Source organism: Syngnathoides biaculeatus, chromosome 22 (genome assembly GCF_019802595.1).
Source record: "Syngnathoides biaculeatus isolate LvHL_M chromosome 22, ASM1980259v1, whole genome shotgun sequence".
Classification (NCBI taxonomy): Eukaryota; Metazoa; Chordata; class Actinopteri; order Syngnathiformes; family Syngnathidae; genus Syngnathoides; species Syngnathoides biaculeatus.
The window spans coordinates 5,952,887-5,975,206 of NC_084661.1; the positions used below are offsets into that span (position 1 = coordinate 5,952,887).

Here is a 22,320-nt window from a genome sequence, read left to right on the forward strand (position 1 = left end):
GGTGTCGTTGATTGGATCAGCAAATTATGACATGAAACCCGATCATCAGAAAAATGCTCATTATCTGCTGATACTGATATCACCAAATCAAATCGGCGTAGTCTATTAAATTACAGGGACTCCTCGGGTTTCAAGATCCTCCACCTACAACATTTCGACTTTATGAGGCCTGTGTCGTCCGCCATTTTGTCTCCAGCACAATTGTGCTTCTGCTTTAGCGAATGCATATTGCTTATTTGTTTTTGTGTGCCAGGAGTATAATTGCCTTTTTCGCTCAGCTTTTTAATATTATGGCCCAAAAGAAGGGTTTTTAATTATTTTTTTATAAATCAAGCAATGCTGGTCTAGCCTAAAGAAAAGCGATTACCGTGGAAACAAAGCTTAACATCATAAAAAGATCGAAGAAAGGAGTAACACCATCGAATATCGGTAAAGACTTGGGCTTCGGTCGGTCAACCGTGACGATCATTATTCAGGACAATGCCCGTATTTAAGCGCACGTGAAGCGTTTCACCGCTTCTTGGGATACAGTGATCACAAAGCATTTTTTTTTTTTTTTTTTAAAAAACAAACAAAGCGAAGGAACATTCTTCGATCGCTCCCGAGATAGAAAGATTACTTGCGATATGGATCAAGGATCAGAATCCATGTCTGCTTTAATTATCCTAATGTTCATTATGGGATAAGGCACAGAGTATTCTCCGACCTTTGAAAGAGCAGATAGGTTTGCATGGTAAAAGGTGACGTGCTGTGTCCACCCCTAAAGGGACAAGCCGAAAGGAAAAAGAAGAACAATTTTTAAGACTGAAACCATTTAGAACAGTAGCAGAACTTTAAAATCTGGGAGTCAGACTTAAGAGTTTGAATAATATGATCAAACCTCTTTCCTTTGGTCAGAACCTGAGCTGCATTATTCTAAACGAGCAACAACTGTTCAGTGATCTTTTTTTTGGGGGGGGTCCAGTCAAAAGATCATGACACAATAGTAGTATAGTCTACATGATAAAAACACAGATGAGCTTCTCTTGCTCAGCTTGGCACATGCAAGCCACCCTGGATAAGTTCTTCAGATGGAGGAATTATTTTTAGTAATTATACCAATAAGTATGAGCCATGTTGGAAACTATCACTACAGTAAGAGTTTGGACTTTGTCTTTAGTTTTTAAAGAGTGACTCTAGGTACTGAATTTACTAACAGTCCCTTTTATTCCCAAAGACAGTTCTAAATTTTGTTGTCTTCTAATTTAATTTAATTTGACGCATCCAATTAATTACCTGTATTCGACAGTGACACAACACATCAATTGAACTGTCGTCATCGTGAGACACTGCTTGATAAATCTTTCATCTGCTTAGTTACGATAACCAACATTAAAGTTCTGAAGTTTTGATCAAAACAGAGCCTTAACATGTTGAACAGGAGGATAAACCAAAACTAAAAATATGGAGAGGTACTGTATGCAGTGAATCAGTGTTTTAAATTACCTGGTTGGATGGTCATGTTTTAACCAACAAAAGCACATATTTACAATATTACAGTACTGCATTGGATATTTTATTGTATTTTTGACTTAATTGTTAAATCGCAACCAATGCTACATCTGCCATAAATTAATTTTGAAAAAGAACCTACTTTTTCCAATGCTGCAGAAAACCTCCCACAAAGAGTTGAGTACTCCAATGATGATCCTCAAATAGGCATATACACAATCACCCAAAAACTTATTAATCGACCATCAAATGCCTCCTTTAAACATGAAGTGTTTTTCTCATCTTATAATTTGTCTATTTTTTTTTCTTTTTTTCCTAGAGGTGGCTCCATGTACATTCTGCTGAGCATCTGAATCCACCACAAAAACGTCTCATCTACCAAAAAATAGCTGGCGTGTGTTTGCTGACTTCTTTCAAAGGTGCACCAACCTGCTTTCTCATTTCTGCCTCCAAATTCATTAAGTATCCGCAGGCTGAGTAGGAGTTCACTAACTGAGCGCTCCTATTGTCCAAATTTGGATTTGGCATTCACTGACTGCAAACTGTCAAGTCGTGTTGACTAGGGCAGGAGCAGACCATGAGGAGTGGCGCCTGTTCACATGGAATCAAAGGATATGAAACAAGTGAGTTGAATATCTGCTTGTTTTCTGATGTAGTTTCATGAGTTGGGCTGTTGTTTACAAAACCAGAGAGACCCCTTGAGTTTGGTAATGGTTGACTACACGAAACCAGAGAGGCATGCAAAAGCAGCCACGCAGTGGTACACATGGGATTCATGGTTGTTAATGTCAATTGTGTGGTTTTACATAAGGGGGAAGAATATATAGAAAATTATTGTATTATTACCACCTTTTATTAAGAACACACCTCAGTCATTTAAAACAGCCACCCTAACATGAAAATAACTTACTTACTAACCAAATAAAATACAATGGATATGGAAAGTATTGAGACGCCCTTAGAATTTTCTTTGTTGTACTGTAGCCATTTGCGAAAATCATTTTTCCTGAAGGTACGTATGGCACCCCTTATTGAAAGGGGGGGGGGGGACAATTGCTGAAAATTTTGCAGCATAATTAAAAAAGAAACTGAAATATCACATACCCATAAGTATATAGATCCTTTGCTCAGTATTTAGTCGAAGGACATTTCTGCCCGAGGACAGCCGTGAGTGTTTTGGGGAATAATGCAACAAGTTTTTCACACCTGGATTCGGGGATCCACTGCCAATCCTACTTGCGGATTATTTCCAATTCTCAGGTTGGACGGAGAATATTGGTGGACAGCCATTTTCAGGTCTCGCCAGAGATGCTCAAGTAGGTTGAAGTCAGTGCTCTGGTAGGGCCATTCAAGAAGTGTTGTTCTGAAACCATTTATCATTTTAGCTGTGTGCTGAGGTTCCTTGTCTTATTGGAAGGTGAACATTCAGCACAGTCAGAGTTCCTGAGCACTCGTCAAGTTTTTATCCAGGATGTCTTTGCATTTGGCTGGCATCTTTCCTTCGATTGCAACCAGTTGTCCTGTCCCTGGAGCTGAAAAACATCCCCACAGCATGATGCTGCCGCAACCATGCTTCATTCTTGGGGCTGTGTTGGACAGGTGATAAGCAGTGACTGATTTTTCTCCACACATCCATCCTTACATTATCCGAGACGCTTATCCTCACGAGCGTTGCAAAGTACTGGTGCCAATTATAGCTCTATTCAGGCTGGAGGTGGGGTACACCCTGAAATGGTTGCCAGCCAATCGCAATGCACATAGACTGTTTAGAATTAAGACCAAAAAGTTCTTTTTTTGGTTTCCTCAGATCATTTCTCACCATCTTTGGATCGTTCATATCATTCCTTTAGCAAACTCCATGGGCGTTTTCATGTATCTTGCACTGAGGAGAGGCAATCGTCAGGCCACTGCATAAAAGACACAGCTGCTGGAGGGCTGCAGTGATGGTTGGGTTTCTAGAACTTTCTCCCATTTCCCAACTGCATCTCTGGAGATCAGCCAAAGTGATCTTTGGGTTCTTCTTTACCTCTCACACCAAGGCTTTGTTCTATTCATTGCTCAATTTGTCCTGGCAGCCAGCTTTGTGAAGGGTTCTGGTTGTCCCAAATGTCTTCAATTTAAGGATTATGGGGGCTACTGTGCTATTAGGAACATAAAGTGCAGCAGAATCCCATGCCGAATCGGTCGTGGCCCGGGTTAACAACGCCCGCCCCCGGCACTGCAAACCTGCAAGGAGTCTGTGGAAATTCAGCTACTGTGGGTTGAACACAAAGAAGAGGAGGAAACCGGATCCATCGTCAGAAGAAAAAGAGGAATGCACAGATCCTACAACTGAGTGTAGGGACTTTGAATGTTGGGACTATGACAGTAAAAGCTCAGGAGTTGGTTGACATGATGATTAGGAGAAAGGTTGATATTCTGTGCCTCCAAGAGAACAGGTAGGTAGTAAGGCTAAAAGTTTAGGATCAGGGTTTAAATTATTCTACCACAGAGTAGATGGGAAGAGAAATGGAGTAGGGGTTATTTTAAAGGAAGACCTGGCTAAGAATTTCTTGGAGGTGAAAAGACTATCAGATCGAGTGATGAGACTAAAATTTGAAATTGAGGGTGTTAAGTATAATGTGGTTAGCGGCTATGCACCACAGGTAGGATGTGACCTAGAGTTGAAAGACAAATTCTGGAAGGAACTAGATGAAGTAGTTGTGAGCATCCCAGACAGCGAGAGAGTTGTGATTGGTGCAGATTGTAATGGACATATTGGTAAAGGAAACTGGGGCGATGAAGAAGTGATGGGTAAGTACGGCATCCAGGAATGGAACTTTGAAGGGCAGATGGTGGTGGACTTTGCAAAAGGATGGAGATGGCTATAGTGAACACTTATTTCCAGAAGAGGGAGGAACATAGTGACCTACAAGAGCGGAGGTAGAACCACGCAGGTAGATTATATTTTGTGCAGACTATGTAATTTGAAGGAGATTACTGACTGTAAAGTAGTGGTAGGGGACAGTGTAGCTCAACAGCATAGGATGGTGCTGTGTAGGAAGATTAAGAAGACAAATGTAGAGCAAAGAACCATGTGGTGGAAGCTGAGAAAGGAAGAATGTTGTGGGGCCTTTCGGAAAGAGGTGAGACAGGCTCTCGATGGACAGCAGAAGCTCCTGGAAGACTGGACTACGACAGCCAAGGTAATCAGAGAGACAGGCAGGAGAGTACTTGGTGTGTCTTTTGGTCAGAAAGGGGAGAAGGAGACTTGGTGGTGGAACCCTAAAATACAGGGAGTCATACAAGGAAAGAGATGAGCGAAGAAGTAGGACACTGAGAAGACTGAGGAGAGGCAAAAGGAGCACATCAATATGCGACGTAGGGCAAAGGTACAGGTGGCAAAGGCTAAACGAGGCATATGAAGGAGAAAAGGATCTCTACAGGTTGGGAAGACAGAGGGATAGCGATGGGAAGGATCTGCAGCAGGTAAAGGTGATGAAGGATATAGATGAAAATGTGTTGACTGGTGCCAGGAGTGTGCTAAGTAGATAGATACTTTGAGAAGTTAATGAATGAAGAAAATGGGAGAGAAGGAAGAGTAGAAGACGCAAGAATGAAGGACCAGGAAGTGGAAATGATTACTAAGAAGGAAGTCAGAAAGACACTACAAAGGATGAAAAATGGAAAGGCAGTTGGTCCTGATGACATACCGGTAGAGGTATGTAAGCAATTTGGAGAGATGGCTGTGGAGTTTTTGACCAACTTATTCAACAGAATACTCGCGGGCGAAAAGATGCCTGAAGCATGGAGGAAAAGTGTTCTAGTTCCCATTTTTAAGAACAAAGGGGATGTTCAGAGCTGTGGGAACTATAGAGGAATAAAGTTGATGAGCCACACTATGAAGTTATGGGAAAGAGTAGTGGAGGCTAGACTCAGGACAGAAGTAAGTATCTGCGAGCAACAGTCTGGTTTCATGCCTAGAAAGAGTACCACAGATGCATTATTTGCCTTGAGGATGCTAGTGGAAAAGTACAGAGAAGGTCAGAAGGAGCTACATTGTGTCTTTGTGGATCTAGAGAAAGCCTATGACAGAGTACCAAGAGAAGAACTGTGGTACTGCATGCGTAAGTCTGGTGTGGCAGAGAAGTATGTTAGAATAGTAGAGGACATGTATGATGGCAGCAGAACAATGGTGAGGTGTGCCTTAGGTGTGACAGAAGAATTTAAGGTGGAGGTGGGACTGCATCAGGGATCAGCTCTGCGGATGATGCCGTCAACATGGGTCTGCACTTCATCCTTGAACATCTCGACAGTGAGGTTACTTTTGCAAGGATCCTGTTCGTGGACTTCAGGTCAGTGTTCAACACCATCATACCTGAACTCCTCTCCTTCAAACTTCTCCACCTCAGAATCTCGCCTGCCATCTCCCTGTGGATCGACAACTTCCTGGCTGGGGGACACCACCTAATCTACATGCACAATCATCACCGGAGCACCCCAAGGTTGTTTCCTCTCACCTCTGCTCTTCTCGCTCTACACTAACGACTGCACCTTATGGCATCCTACTGTCAAACTCCTGAAGTTTGCAGGTGACACCAAGCTCATCGGCCTCATCAAAGACTGCAACGAGTTTGCATATCAACAGGAAGTGGTGAGACTGGAGCTTTGGTGTGGTTTTCCCTCTGGCTATTGAGTCATTACATTCTTAAAATCAGCAAATTTACTATTTTCTGCTTTGTGCCATTTTTGGGACACTCACGAGACACTTCATAGCATGAAGGGATGTCATAGGGTTACAGGCTATCTTTGCTTCCCTTGCGACAAGTTAAACTGAGCAAAGCTTAGAAATGTTTGGGCTTCTTCTTCTATCTCAGTTACCTTTCTGTTCCATCTGGCTGTTAACCAATCAGGAATTTTAGCCAATATCCTCTGATTTTTCACCACAGTCATGCAGAATTTCAAGTCCTTTCATCTCACACATTGCTGCTTCACAACCTCGAAGAAAGTCTGAGAACTCTCTTAGTTCAAGACTGTTCTTATCTTTGGCCATGATGGGAGCTTATCTCTAAAGGCTTTAGCAATTATGAACGAGCTTCCATATCTTTCTTCTCAAAAGGTCCATGCTGAATATGGTAAGCTGCATCAGTACCAATCAGAAAATAACTCTCTAACTTTTTTTGCAGGTCCACCAACATATTTGCGTAGGGAGTCAAGCTTTTCATTCACTGGAATGTTCTTCCTGCTAGTCGGAGTTTGAAACAATTTTTCCAATCCTTGTACCTTAGTGCATCTTCACTGAATGCTCCGGTGCAGGCAGAAGGCTTGCATTGATTGCTTCTGCAATTGCACTGGCAAGTGATCCAGTCCTGTGTTCTTGATGGGCAGAGGGCTGCTCCCTTGAGGCATTTTGGTTTAACACAGCAGGTTGACATGTGAAATGGTTTCTGGTCTAAAATGCACATAAAATCTCTTAATTTACATGGTTTCTTGTGCTCAGATTCATGAAGCCATTCTGATATTTTTTGATCTGAGTCTACCTCTTGTCTAAAGACTTGCAGTCTAGCCTTCATTGCATTCATGTTCTTGACTATATCTAAATGCTGTATTTGCATTCGCTTATCTTGTAGAATTTTTAGCCTTGGAGCATTTTCAGCTTCCTGAAGAGCAAGATTTTCTGTTTTCATTTTCCAGCATTTCTAGCTCGTTTCTTACGTTCAATTTCTTGCAGTAGATGCTAAAGAGCTTCAGCTAACTCTGCTACAGCTTCTTCTATCTTCACAGAACACAGACTTGAATGTCCTGAATTTAAGCTTGAACTTACTGCTGATCTACTTCCCTTTGAGTTCACCTTAGAACTTTGGGAGGCTGCAGAAAAGAATATGGAATTAGTCTCAACCCAGCCTGCTTCTTTATCAGTCTTTCCACTCAGATCCCATTGCAAGATCTGTTTGGTGAGAGGATCACGTGTCTACTCAACAACGAGTCTCCATCAGGTGTCTTATGTTGGTGAAGTGCTTCATATGCTTCTTTCACTTCTGATGAAGCATTGTGTATTTTAGTCATTTGGTCTTGTAGTATCTCATTCGGGAGGGTTCCGTCATATGCTCTTTTAACATCCCTCACAAGAGACTTCCATTTCTTGTAGGCAGTTGTGAAAACTTTCAACAGCCTTCTTGATTTGCTTTCTTGTAATTCTTTGCCTTTTTCAGGAAGTGTTCTGGCTCTCTGACTTCTTATTTCCGCTTGAGCAGAAGCTTGTTACTCAATGCCAATCTCATTCTTTTCTAACAAATTAGCATTTAAATTAGGATCCTAAAGATCTTATGACTGGTGTACTTCTATAACTTCAGCATCATCAGGGTAGAAAATCATGTTTATCTAAACTTGTTTTAGCACAAAGGTTACTTTTAAGTATATTCTTCAAAATGGAAATGGTAATTACTCATAAATCAACCCCATTAACCTTACATTTGACCAACTAATTTTAGTGTCTATATATGTCAGGAAAAAATAAATTCTTGAAGCACAAATTAACTTCTTTTCACTTGCAATGAATTACACCGCCTTGTTACTTTGGCAGAATCAAAAGTGATCTTTGGCTAAGTAACAAATATGATGAAATCAGAAACAACTTGCTTGCAATTATGTACACACAACAGGGAAACTTCACCCTTCACCACTTATAGAGACCACGATAAGCTAAACCTTAACATTCAAGTTTTCTAAATGTTTACTTGTTGTTAGCTTAAACACATGATGCTTTTGGACTCTGTTTGGTTGTTTTACTGGTGAGAACACAGTCTTAATTGCTCGTTGCTTAGCCGCAACGTAACTTGCTTGGAAGTCCGTCGAATGGAATCTTACGTCGGGCAGGTTGAAGCAGGTGTACACGTCGTCCTCGCGTCAGGAAGTTTGAGGCAGGCGCACACGTTGTCCTTCCACTTTGGGCAGCATGGGCTCTTACTCGACCGCCCACCTTACATCGAGGAGGCGGAGTTCTTACGCTCGGCATGTTGAATTCTTACTGCTGGGCTGGTCTGAGTTCTTTCTGTAACTCCTCTTCAGTCACTCTGGACAAGTTGCTGTTTTTCACAGGCCTTTATTAGCATGTCAACAAGCTAATATGCCGACATGCCAAAATACTTTGATGCCAAAATGTGAAAGATTCCTTTGCACAGCTGTCATTGCATTGGTCTATTACAGGAACTGCAAACGGCTAAAGGGGCTATACAAGCTTTACACAACGTGGGACGTTGACATAATTTATGTTTGAGTACCACTGGCAACATTTCATCACTTTCATCTTTTGTCATTAACTCACAGCAATCAAGACTGGGAAGAAAGTTGAATTTTAAAATGTAGAGGAAACAACAAATTATATTTTGTGCAGACGATGTAACTTGAAAGAGGGTACTGACTGTAAGGTAGTGGTGGGGGAGAGTGTTGCTCGACAGCATAGGATGGTGGTGTGTAGGATGACTCTGGTAGCGGGTAGGAAGATTAAGAAGACAAAGGTAGAGCAGAGAACCTTGTGGTGAAAGTTGAGAAAGGAAGAATGTTGTGTGGCCTTTCGGAAAGAGGTAAGACAGGAGGAACTCCCAGAAGACTGGAATACTACTGACAAGGTATTCAGAAAGGCAGGCAGGAGAGTACTTGGGGTGTCTTTTGGTAGGAAATGGGAGAAAGAGACTTGGTGGTGGAACTGCAAAATACAGGAAGTTATCCAAGGAAAGAGATCAGCGAAGAAGAAGTGGGACACAGAGAGGACTGAGGAGAGGCGAAAGGAATACATTGAGATGCGATGTAGGGCAAAGCTAGAGGTGGCAAAGGCTAAACAAGAGGCATATGAAGACATGTACATCAGGTTGGACACGAAAGAAGGAGAAAAGGATCTCTACAGGTTGGCAAGACAGAGGGATAGCGATGGGAAGGATCTGCAGCAGGTAAGGGTGATTAAGGATATAGATGAAAATGTATTGACTGGTGCCAGGAGTGTGCTAAGTAGATATATACTTTGAGAAGTTAATGAATGAAGAAAATGGGAGAGAAGGAAGAGTAGAAGAGGCAAGCGTGAATGACCAGGAAGTGGCAATGATTAGTTAGGGGAAAGTAAGAAAGGCACTGAACAGGATGAAAAATGGAAAGAGAGTTGGTCCTGATGATATGTATAAGTATGGAAGCAATTTGGAGAGGTGGCTGTGCAGTTTTTGACCTACTTATTCAACAGAATACTAGCGGGAGAGAAGATGCCAGAAAAATGGCAGAAAAGTGTGCTAGTCTCCATTTTTATGAACAAAGGCGATGTTCAGAACTGAGGAAACTACAGAGAAATAAAGATAATGATCCACACAATGAAGGTATGGGAAAGAGTAGTGGAGGCTAGACTCAGGACGGATGTAAGTATCTGCAAGCGACAGTATGGTTTCATCCTTAGAAAGAGCACCACAGATGCATTATTTGCCTTGAGGATGCTCGTGGAAAAGTACAGAGAAGGTCAGAAGGAGCTACATTGTGTCTTTATAGACCTAGAGAAAGCCTATGGCAGAGTACCAAGAGAGGAACTGTGGTACTGCAGGTGCAAGTCCGGTGTCACTGAGAAATATCTTAGAATAGTACAGGACATGTATGAGGGCACCAGAACAGCGTAGGTGTGTCAGAAGAATTTAAGGTGGAGGTGGGACTGCATCAGCGATCCCCTCTCAGCCCCTTCCTGTTTTCAGTAGAAATGGATAGGCTGACAAATGAGCTTAGACTGTATTCCCTTTGGACTCTGATGTAGCAGATGATATTGTGATATGCAGTGAAAGCAGGGATCAGGTGAAGAAACAATTAGAAAGATGGAAGCACGCAATGGAAAGGAGAGGAATGAAGATGAGCCAAAGTAAAACTGAAAATATGTGAATGAGAGGGTTGGAGGGGGAAGAGTGAGGTTCCAGGGAGAAGTGATCGCGATGGTGGACGACTTCAAATACTTAGTCAAGAATACAAAGCAATGGTTAGTGTGGTAAGGAAGTGAAGAAACGGGTCCAAGCAGTGTGGAACAGTTGGCGGAAGGTGTCTGGTGTCCTGTGTGACAGAAGAGTCTCCGCTTGGATGAAGGCCAAAGTTTATAAAACAGTGGTGAGGCCGGCCATGATGTACTGATTAGAGATGGTGGCACTGAAGAAACAACAGGAAGTAGAACTGGAGGTAGTGGAAATGAAAATGTTGAGGTTCTCGTTCAGAATGAGTAGGTTGGATAAGATTAGAAATAAGATCATTAGCTCCGTAGAGGGATAGCCAAAGTTGGATGTTTTGGAGACATGGTTAGAGAGCAGACTTCGATGGTTTGGACATGTCTCGAGGCGAGAGTGAGTACATTGATAGAAGGGTGCTAAAGATAGAGCTGCCAGGCAAAAGAACAACAGGAAGACCAAAGAAAAGGTTGATGGATGTTGTGAGGGAGGACATGAGTACTGTGGGTGTTTGAGAGGAAGATGGCTGAGATAGAAAAAGATGACCTGCACTGACTACCCATAATGGGGCAAGCTGAAAGGAAAAGGAGAAGAAGAGGAAACAACGCCTGCTGTCAAGTAGTTGGATCAGGAGAGAATTCAAACTTAACTGTTCGGCTCACGTTGTTCATCTGCATACGCAAGATGAACAGATCAATACAGAATTCAACCAATGAAATAGGACATCTAAATTGCTGAAACAAAAGATACCATTAATGAAATAAACAATGACAATAAGCATGTGAACTGTGGGCTTTGGGGGGAAAAAAAGATTTCTTGATGGTCGTACACATATGATGGCGGGCCGGATGGTGGGCGTAGGTTTCGAGTTTTCCATATGAATTTTGTTTTTATCAAACTGTGTGGTGTGTTATAGGAGGACAATCCCGTTGCTTTGGGCTTGCTGACTCACCAGGCTCTGGGAAAGCTTCGGGATCAGCTTAGCAGCCTACTGGACCACCACCAGAAGATAACATGCCAACGGACCTCTACAGAGGTATTTGTACTGATTTAATTCATCTTCTTGTTTGTACATTGAGTTAATTGTACATTGAGTAAACTGTTGTGATCATAAAACATGTGATGTCCAATTAATATGGTTGGAAACATTTACTTGCAAGGAAAAGGCGCTGATCCTTGCACCCATCGAACGCCCAAACCAGGACCCAACTAGGCTCTCCAGGACGGACAGGAGTTGTGCACCACTTCGGGCTGCAGATAGACAAAAACAACCAATAAAATAAACAAAGTCAGCACATAAGATACACCAGGGGTGCTCACTGCGTCGATCGCATCCATCGACCGGTTGATCGCGACGCAGTCTTGGTTGATTGCGGGATGGCGTGCCAAAAAAAAAAAAAACGTCAGCCAATGTTCCCTCTCAACTACGCTCGTGCACAATTGTGTACCGTTGATACAGTCTCTTCCCAGATATTCTGCATTGCGTGCAAAAAAAATAAAAAATACAATGCAAATTGAAAATATAACACCAGGTGGGGTGACTGGTTGTTCCATCCAATGGCACAATTCACATACATACTGTAAAAAATAAAGAGGAACCCACTGGTTTCTTTGGACAGCACAGGAACCTTCTCTAACAACGACCGCTGCTCCGCCACAGTTTTTTTCCTAATTTACCTTACACCCGTCCTCCATCCTCGCTCTTTAAGACGTAAGCTCATAATTACTAATGTTACAGTTCTTATGCAGCTCATCAATGTGTTTTATAATGACAGCGCCCACCACCGCTGATTTAGTTACCACTACAGTCTGGACAACGTCGGGCAAAGACGAGCTAAACATGCTGGTTATGTTTACTTTCGATATTAATGGAGAAAATTAAACAAGATATGCTGTTGTTTTAGGATGCAATGGCTGTCGGAGTATGTGAAAAATCGAAGACAACGTGGTCAAACTGGACGACGTTTTCTCTTTTCCGAGTGGGAAATGTCTGGTCTCAAACCAAAGTAGAAAGTGCTGGATGAGATGGTGTGTAATTTTAAAATTTCACCTTGGCACAGCCTGATCCAGGATGAAAGCACACACAATACAGTGCACAAAAAGCAAATTCTGTATTTTAAATACAGGAGGCAATATAACATTTACTTAAGTTGGGGCGCATCATCACCATCACCACCACAAATTCCCCCTGTTGGTAGCGCGCGAGAGGCTGGCTCCTTGAAAAGTTGATCTTGAGGTAATAAAGTCTGGGCACCCCTGAGATACACAATTCACACATGACTGTCAGGTTCGACACCCAACCGCTAGACTGAATATGCAATTAATTAGGGACAATGAAGAGGTCTTTAATCGGCTCATGAGGAAAACTGGTTTGGCTGACCAACCGCACCTCCAAACACGTTCTGAGTCAGCCAAACTGTTGTACCTCTTTTTATTGCTTTCTCAGGTTACATGGTTACAAGTTCACACAGTACAAATGGTGGAACAGATGGCTACACCCACCCCAACATAAACACTCAGGTACATATTTCTTCAAGGTTGGACAGTGTCCTGATAAACCTACGAGACAAAGCAGGGCATTGTTAAAATACATGTTTATGGTGTTTGGGAGTATCCGCATGTGGTGGAAGGGTGAACATTGCTTCCCCGTGTTGAGAAGTATCTGCTTAAGGTCAGCAGGGAAACACGGTGGGGTCACATTGGAGACATCGCTTCCCAGTGTACGGGAGTATATGCTTGAGGTCGCCAGGGGGGCATCGCCTCCCAGGTATCGCTGTGTCACACTCTAAGTCTCGCACGCAGTTCACAGGGAGAACAATTCAGAGCAAGGCTAACAAACAAATGCATGATAAAACAATTTGAACAATAAAATAATAATAAATTCTTTCACAACTGCAGAGTCTGTTAAAGTTAAAGCCAGATAAAACTCAAACAAACACAGTCAGCATATAAGGTAAAAAAATCACATACTACCTGTGTGAAAATATAATAATGGATAATGGATATGACGATTCAAAGGATATGTGGATGTAAGGGATTAGGTAAGGTTGTTAGCGTGCGAGGCGAGGCTGAATCGTGGGCCGAGCAGTTGCAGTTTTTATATGCACCGCTTGAAAATATTTTTTAATTTTTGGTGGAGAGGGGCTTCCTTTGTCTTTTGTTAACTTGAGTCTTATAATGAATTCCTGGCCTCTTCCCCTTTCAGACCAGTTTTATTAACTTCTTTACTTCTGGAAATGTCCCCTTCTGTAGTTCTACTGCGACGTTTTTGGAATAGATAAGTAGTCTCTCGTCTCCTAGAAAAGGAAGCAGGTTCCACCAGGTCAAGTCATTGAGGGGTCGTCGTTCCAGATTTTTAGGAATGTTCACCCCTAAGTATTTTTTTTTTTTAAGTCCGATTTTACATTAAATTCTTCCATGATGGACTATACTTCCAGGTCCTGTTCCTTAAAGATGTCCCGATCAGTGCTGTTGAAGCAGTCTTGGACTTGTTGGGAAGCACCATCTGACCACGTTAATGCTCTTAGTAATGGTGGGGGGGAGGTTTTTCGGCAGGATCTACACGCAGGAATTGATTGTAGGGTGATGTGGTCTTTAGTGTGGTGCCGGTCTGACCCTGGAACCCAGCTTGATGTTACGATAAACCTTGCCCAACGTGTTGGCTCCTGTCGCTCACGTTACATGCTGGTGGAGTTTAGGAGCACTGATTTTAACTCCACTTGATTTGAATCACTTGCAGTGATGCTGCATGGCTGATTCCACTTCAGCTGTGGAAAAATAAGTTATATGAGCGTGGAAACAATCTTTTAAAAAAAAATTAAAAATTAAAAATGAGAGTCTCTTGTTTTTGAAGATTTATATTGTTTTATCTTACCTCCCTGGAAAACAACTCTATTTCACTTTTGTTCTTCATTAAAAATCACAAGTTAGTCTTCCATTCATGCCCAAGGTTTAAACCCCTGACCACAACTATATTACTTAAACCATCTTATGTTTTCACAGGAACAGTGGGTGAATAGTTTCCTCTACCATGGCAACCGCCACTCCTGTCTCCATTGGCCAGGAGCTGCTCTCACTGTGCTGGTGGCATTTGGACTATTGTGTTGCTATGGCAGTCAACCAGCGGGCAGGTAGGGCCCTTCGATTTGAACGGTTGTATGCTTGATCTGATTGCTTAAAGGTGTGGGCCCACACATCCCTATGCCCAGAACAGCTCAAAAATGTTTGGTCATCCATTTCCTTCTGCAGGAGTTCACAAAAGTGAGCACAGCCATTGTTGTATAGATATGACCTAAATGGAGACACCTTGCACTTAACTTTTCCCAAATAAACCCAAATGTCAGTGTTTATCCAGTAAAGGGTTGCTGGGCAAAAAAAGCAGATATTGTTGCCAAAGGAGTGACGAGCATTACAAAGGAAAGACCGCAGTTAATCGAAGAAATGGAGACGTTACTAGAGAATTGACCCCTCCGTACAGGGCACTTAACCACGCCTCCCGAAGTGACGTCACGCCACGTGCGCTGACGTAAGACAAACAATTCGTAAAAAATGGCAAATACAATACATTAACTGATACAGACGCCATGCTTCTGATTTCATTCAAATCAACGATATATTATAGATTCTAAATACAATACATTCTGAACTGAGACGCCATGCTTCTGATTTCATTCATTCATTCACACGTAGCAATGTTATGCTAGCGAAGAACGTCTCATTCATTTATACGAGACATGTATTAAAAATCAAATTTAGGGCATATCTTCGTGCAAAAACAGTCTGGTTAAGCTTCGGCCGCGAGCCAGCAAGAAAGCGACACGTTTGTGCAGTCCGATCATCGCTAAATATCGCTCAACAAAGAATTATTGTTTCAATCGTTCACACGCAGCAGTGTTATGCTAGCGAAGAACTTCAAATTCATTTATACGAGACATGTATTGAAAATCAAATATAGGGCATACCTTCGTGCAAACTTATCTGTTCCGGTTGATATTAGATGGATTTAGTTGATGATGCGATCTTCCACAAAGTTTGATCCATCGAAGGCATTTTTCGTACTGGGTCTTCGGTTTTGGAAAGGGTACGAATCGAACTCCACCAACTAGCCTTTCAGGATACCTGTCGTCACTATTACAAACTCCGTGACTGCACCTCTTAACCATATTTTCTGTTAAATAACCCAAATACGCAATAAAACGCTAACAAAACCTATACTGGACCATGCAATGTTGTCTGAGAAAATGGCGGGAGCAAAAAGGGGCTTTGGTTTATGCAGATCTCTGGCCTCTGATTGGTCAGTGACGCGGATTGCGCAATATCCACGGAGGGGTCAATTACGCAGTCTTGGAGGGGTAACTTCGATACTCTCCTTCCCTCTCAATTCCCTCCAATGCCATCACACCGCCACTAAAAAGGTAATTGAGATGCATTTAAGTTGCTTTGACTTTCTGCATTTTTTTTAAATCCAGGGTGTACTTTTTTTTCCATTTTTCTTTTTTTTACATAATTAGCAATAAAATATAAAATGGGAATTGAGTAAAAATGAGCTCATTAGAGGGACAGCCAAAGTTGGATGTTTTGGAGACAAGATTCGAGAGCAGACAGATGGTTTAGACATGTTCAGAGGCGACAGTGAGTATATTGGTGGAAGGGTGCTGAGGATGGAGCTGCCAGGCAAAAGAGCGAGAGGAAGACCAAAGAAGGTTTATGGATGTGGTCAGGGAAGACATGAGGGCAGTTGGGGTTAGAGAGGAAGATGCAGAAGAAAAAGATGACACGCTGTGGCGACCCCTAACAGGACAAGCCGAAAGGAAAAGAAGGAGGAATGGATTAAACTCATTTACATTATTTCCTATGGGGAAAATATATTTCAGAATTTGAACTCAGATTTTGAACATTTAACGGGAACAAATTATGTTCAAATTCCTAGGTTCCACTGTGTTACTATTACTATGCTGTCATGAAGGCTCTATCCAGTAAAGTGTTTCAAGGCAGTTAAAAAATTAAAACATTTGTGCTGTAACTTTGCTCTGTACAATGTATCAGGAAGGGCTAAGCATTTTTGTCACGGGCCACATTGTATTACAGTTTTCCTCAGAGGACCATTGTGGCTCTGAAACAATAGAAATGTTTCATCGCCTTATTGTTTTACATATATGCTCCAAATTAATGGTTAATCGTTTTGAAATCAGAAGTCAAGGATTACAGCTCACAGGAAATGGCATCTTAATCAGAATTACAATCAGCTTTATTGGCCAAGTGTGGCACAACACACACGGAATTTGTCTCCGGCAGTGTTAATGTAGTTTATGTAAAAGAAGGGTTTTTTTTATAGGGCTTTTTTCCAGATTTTTTTTTCCAGTCAAACCTGTTTGCAGCATCACAACTGGATGTCACAGTAAAAAAACAATAAACAAAATTAGTTTCATATGATCATTGAAAATTATTGCAGTGATGTTTTTTTTAAATTGGTTTTTGATTTTTAAATTTTCATGAAAATTGCTCCGGAAAATTGAAGAAAAATTGCCTAAAATTAATCCGGATATTAGTTGACAAAATTAGACGAACATGCGTTTGAGTTCGTTGTTTTGCTTTCATGATCGGAGCCATGTTGACGCACAAACACTGAGAACAGTAATGCCCCTCCCCTCGCATTCTCTCAAGACGTCGCTTATTTTGTGTGGTCTTGACATTAATTTAAGTGTTTATTTCATAAATGTTAACTAAACAAGGCTGCTTCAAAAAACAACCGGTATTCACCCAGAAACAGGAAATGCAAGTTAACCGAACTGAGCTTGTACGGCGCATGTTCAGAGCGCATTTACGCCAAAAGTCATCAACATCATGAGCCATGTCAAAGGAAATTCAGTTAAACCAGGCAGGTGTGCTCTGTGCGTCGATCGCGATGCAGTGTGACGGCATAAAAAAACAAAACAAAACTGACTATCATCCACCACATCGCCTGATTCAGGTGTGGCCAATACGTCGAGCGCATGCGCATAAATGCGCCTTCGAGCAACCCGGCCTCCTATTTACGGCAGTCCTGTGGTGCGTGCCACCCAACAGTACTTCACCATTGCCGACAGGAATGTTTATTACAATGTATCGCTAGCTTGTTGCTTCGAACCCATATTATGTTAAACTAAACTTTAAAGTATAGACCATTCATATTTATTCCTTGACAGGCCAGTGCATTTCACTTGTCTTCAGGTCAAGTTTGGCAGATCAATTTCTTGATTATTGATGAAAATTTTTAGTTTTATATCCTGTTCTACTAATATCAGTTGAAATTGGAAATTATCATTTCTGTTTTCTATTTTAGTAGTTATGTATTTGTTTATTTTATTTCTAATTTACAGTTATGTTATATTAATCCAGTAAGTTATTTTAAGGCCATCCCTAATCACACCCGCAACTTTATCTGCTAGCATGACTGACCACACCCGTACATGTTTCAAATGTGAGTGACAGTGTGTATCAAAATATGAAAGGCAACTGATTATACCATTCGTATTACGAGATCTATATCTAAGATAGTGAGCAATGTGGTCGAGTGTATCAGTACAACGCGACGTAAGAACTTGGAGACTTAAACGTTAATAGTAATTACTACAGATCAACTTCCTTAACATGTTTTGCTGTACGGTGTAGAAATTCTCGGATATATTTTGTGTATATTCTATATCTACCTATATGTTTTATGTGGGGAAAAGGACAATTTTATGTCTTTTTACTGAATACTTCACTTAATTCATTTGTCTTGAGATAAGATGGCATATTTTAATGACGAATGTGATTTTGTATGATCCAGTGATCGGGGGAGGGAGGGCAAAAAAAAATCTGGGCTTGGCCCTTGGAACTTCTGCCCAATTGTTTTTTGGGTCAAGACTTAGAAATTTTACTTTCAATTTTTGTCTGACTTTTGTTCACAGATATCGCCAGAATGCACCACAGCCATACATTTTTTGAAAAATTTCCCGGGTGGGGGTGGGTTGGAGGAATGCCCCCGGATCCCCTTCTTCTTTTTCTTTCAGGTTGTCCCGTGAGGGGTCGCCACAGCATGTCATCTTTTTCCATCTAAGCCTATCTCGGGCATCCTCCTCTCTAACACCCACTGTCCTCATGTCCTCCCCCTCAACAGCCATCAACCTTTTCTTTGGTCTTCCTCTCGCTCCTTTGCCTAGCAGCTCCATCCTCAGCACCCTTCTACCAACATACTCATTCTCTCGCCTCTGAACATGTCCAAACCATCGAAATTACTCTCTCTCACCTTGTCTCCAAATCATCAAACTTTAGCTGTCCCTCTAATGAGCTAATTTCTAATGCTATCCAACCTGTTCACACCAAGCGAAAACTTCAGCATCTTCATTTCTGCTACCTCAAGTTCTGCTTCCTGTTGTTTCTTCAGGGCCACCGTCTCTAATCCGTACATCATGGCTGGCCTCACCATTGTTTTATAAATTTTGCCCTTCATCTTGGTGGATACTCTTCTGTCACATAGAACACTAAGCACTTTCCAACTTTTCCACCCTGGATGGTCAGGTTTCTTCATTTCCTTTCCACACTCTCCATTGCTTTGTATTGTTGACCCCAAGTATTTGAAGTCCTCCACCTTCATATTTGAACACCCTGCTCTATTGCAAGTTCTCCCACTTAGAAATCATGGAGGGGTCTTGACAGGTTCACCAATCAGACATTCATTAAACAAGACAAAAAAGGAAGCAAAGACACCAGTTCAAGTCTCGCGAGGAGAGGAACTGTCTCGTACAATTCACCACTGCACTCTCTGATTATCCTTTCCTCAGCACCTCTATTTAGTTTTGAGACGCCCCTTATTTACATGGATGTTACAAAAAGGAGACGACAAGCAAAACAGTTTGAAACATGTTTGTTCATGTGCGTGTGCATGTGTGGAGGATTGCTGAATACGTGTGTGGTCATCATTTCTTTAACAGGCAGCAGTTCTAACAGTTCTGATTAAATGTCTTTGCTCTTGCTATCTCCTGCTAGGAGGCTGCCACATTATCTAGGGCAGAGCAAAGCGTTTCTTTATTGGAAGTAAATGTATGATAAATATGATCACAATTATTCCTACAGGTCTGAAATTTTCAGCGTAGGTGCATGTCCACTGTGAGAGAGATAATCTAAGAAGAAAAATCCATAAATCACAATGTATGATTTTTTTTTTTTTACCATTTATTTGTGTGATACAGCTGAAAATAAGTATTTGAACACCTGAGAAAACCAATGTTAATATTTGGTGCAGTGGCCTTTGTTTGCAATTACAGAGGTCAAATGATTCCCGTAGTTGTTCACCAGGTTTGCACACAGCGCAGGAGGGATTTTGGCCCAGTCCTCCACACAGCTTTTCTCTCGATCGGATGGGTTTCTGGGCTGTCGCTGAGAAACAGAGTTTCAGCTCCCTCCTTTTCAATTGGGTTTAGGTCTGGAGACTGGCTAGGCCACGCCAGAACCTTGATATGCTTCTTACAAAACCACTCCTTGGTTTTCCTGGCTGTGTGCTTCAGGTCATTGTCATGTTGAAAAACCCAGCCATGACCCATCTTCAATGCTCTGACTGAGGGAAAGACGTTCCCCAAAATCTCACACATCTTGGCCGCGGTCATTCTCTCCTTAATACAGTGCAAAGTCCCATTTGCAGAAAAACACCTCCAAAGCATGATGCACCCCATGCTTCACAGTCGGGATGGTGTTCTTGGGATGGAACTCATCATTCGTCTTCCTCCAAACACTGTTAATGGAATTATGACCAAAAAGTTCCATTTTGGTCTCATCTGACCACAAAACTTTCTCCCATGACTCCTCTGTATCATGCAAATGGTCATTGGCAAACTTAAGACGGACCTTGACATGTGCTTTTTTTTAAGCAGGGAACCTTTCGTGCCATGCATGATTTCACACCATGATGTCTTAGTGTATTACCAACAGTCACCTTGGATACGGTGGTCCCAGCTCTTTTCATGTCATTGACCAAATCCTGTCATGTTGTTTGGGCTGATTACTCACCTTTCTCAGGATCATTGAGACTCCACAGTCTGATATCTTGCATGGGGCTCCACGCCGTTTGAGATTGACCGTCATGTTTAGCTCCATCCATTTTCTAATGATTGCTCCAACAGTTGGACTTTTTTCACAATGCCGCTTGGCAATATCTCTGTAGCCCTTTCCAGTCATGTGGAGTTGTACAATTTTGTCTCTGTCTTTGGACAGCTCTTTGGTCCTCGCCATATTACAAGTTTGAGTCTTACTGATTGTATGGGGTGGACCGGTGTCTTTATGCGGCTAACGACCTCACACAGGTGCATCTGATTCAGGATCATACATTAAGTGGATCTGGACTTTTAAAGGGGGACTAACCGGTCTTTGAGGGTCAGAATTCTAGCTGATAGACAGGTGTTCAAATCCTTATTTGTATCACACAAGTAAATCGTTAAAAAATCATTTTAAAAATGAATTTACTTGCGCCCAATCTCAAAAAGAGTCGTCAATTTAAGCACTCCAAGTTGCCAAATTCCTTCTCCCGCCAGCTTGCCACACGACTATTACACCTATAGAAAGACCTTGTCTCTTTGTCAGCGAAAACTGAACAAAAAGCCCTGAACTTCCGTATCCAAGGAAGCCTCCCTTGGTTCTTCCTATCGGGCCCCATTTGCCATTCCTGGCTTGACTTGTCACGCCCTTCTTTAGCTTCACTCAATTTTGTCATTCTCCCTTTAATTAATAAATTCATCTTTAAAAAAACAGGCAAACAGGGACAGCCAAAGTTGGATGTTTTGGAGGCAGACTTCGATGGTTTAGACATGTTCAGAGGCGACAGAGTGAGTATATTTGTGGAAGGGTGCTAAGAATGGAGCTACCAGGCAAAAGAGCTAGAGGAAGACCAAAGAGAAGGTTTATGGATGTGGTGAGGGAAGACATGAGTGCACTTGGAGTTAGAGAGGAAGATGCAGGAGATGGGCTAAGATGGAAAAAGATGACATGCTGTGGCGACCCCCAACGGGACAAGCCGAAAGGAAAAGATCTTTAAAAAATATAACCACAACTCGCGTTCGGTTTCACCCTAGTTTTGAACAATAGCATAAATGTATCAACATTCTTGTGAATACAATTCTCTCATGCATTCTCAGGCTTGTTTTAGTTGGTTGCTCATCATGTGTTGCCTTGTCTGAGAGAGACAGCCATACACAGGTTATATTCTTTTCACAAAGCTGTTTCAAAGCATCTTATTTTCTGCTAAAAGTCCAGTGGAAAAATAGTTGAAATCTATTTCTGCTTGCCGACTTCCCGCGTGGTCATTCGAGTGTGACGGGCTTCCTGTTCAGTAACTTGATGCTGCAACCATCTTAAAAAATGTTAGGTGTGGCTTGACAGCTGCATCCTGTCACTGTCTTTATATCAAAAATAAGATTTGAATACAAACATATAACAATAATTGGGTTCTTAAGGTTGCTAACCCCGATATATGTATGTAATACAAAGATATGAAAAATAATGAGGTTTATATCAGGTTACTGACTTTGGTATACGTATGCAATGCAATGAGAAGCTAAGTGGGTAGACTACGTTTATCAGAGAGATCTTTGCCGTGCTAGTGACCTAATCGAGTGTAAATTTGTTTGCCGACATCTGGTGTCCAATTTGAGAGTTGGAGGCTCAGCTCAAAACATGAACCTTAAGCCATACACTCCAAATGTTATCAATTCGCTCCATTGCTATTTGTGGTATGGCAACCTATCTGACAGCCCCACAACATCCTGAGCCTTTAGCAACTCTGGGCAGATTTCATCCACTCCCGGGGCCCTGCCACCAAGGAGCTTTTTAACCACCTCGGTGACGTCAACCCAAGAGATGGAAGAGCCCGCCTCAGAACACC

At 41.9% G+C, this 22,320-nt stretch overlaps 1 protein-coding gene across 10 annotated transcripts in view; it reads left to right on the forward strand.

Annotated features, from left to right (window-relative positions):
- The window catches only part of tmem94 (transmembrane protein 94), a 224,964-nt gene that overhangs the window by 20,096 nt on the left and 182,548 nt on the right, over positions 1-22,320 (forward strand). For 6 of the 10 annotated variants that reach the window (XR_009793510.1, XR_009793509.1, XM_061809568.1 and 3 more), the window contains exons 2-5: positions 1,811-2,114; positions 5,883-5,975; positions 11,344-11,463; positions 14,430-14,557. Coding sequence is in view for 8 of the 10 variants with exons in the window: in XM_061809568.1 (XP_061665552.1) it covers positions 2,091-2,114; positions 5,883-5,975; positions 11,344-11,463; positions 14,430-14,557 (365 nt within the window). In the remaining 2 variants the exon portion in view is untranslated. The remainder of the gene's footprint in view (positions 1-1,810; positions 2,115-5,882; positions 5,976-11,343; positions 11,464-14,429; positions 14,558-22,320) is intronic. The other 4 variants (XM_061809572.1, XM_061809570.1, XM_061809566.1 and 1 more) reach the window with 3 other exon arrangements.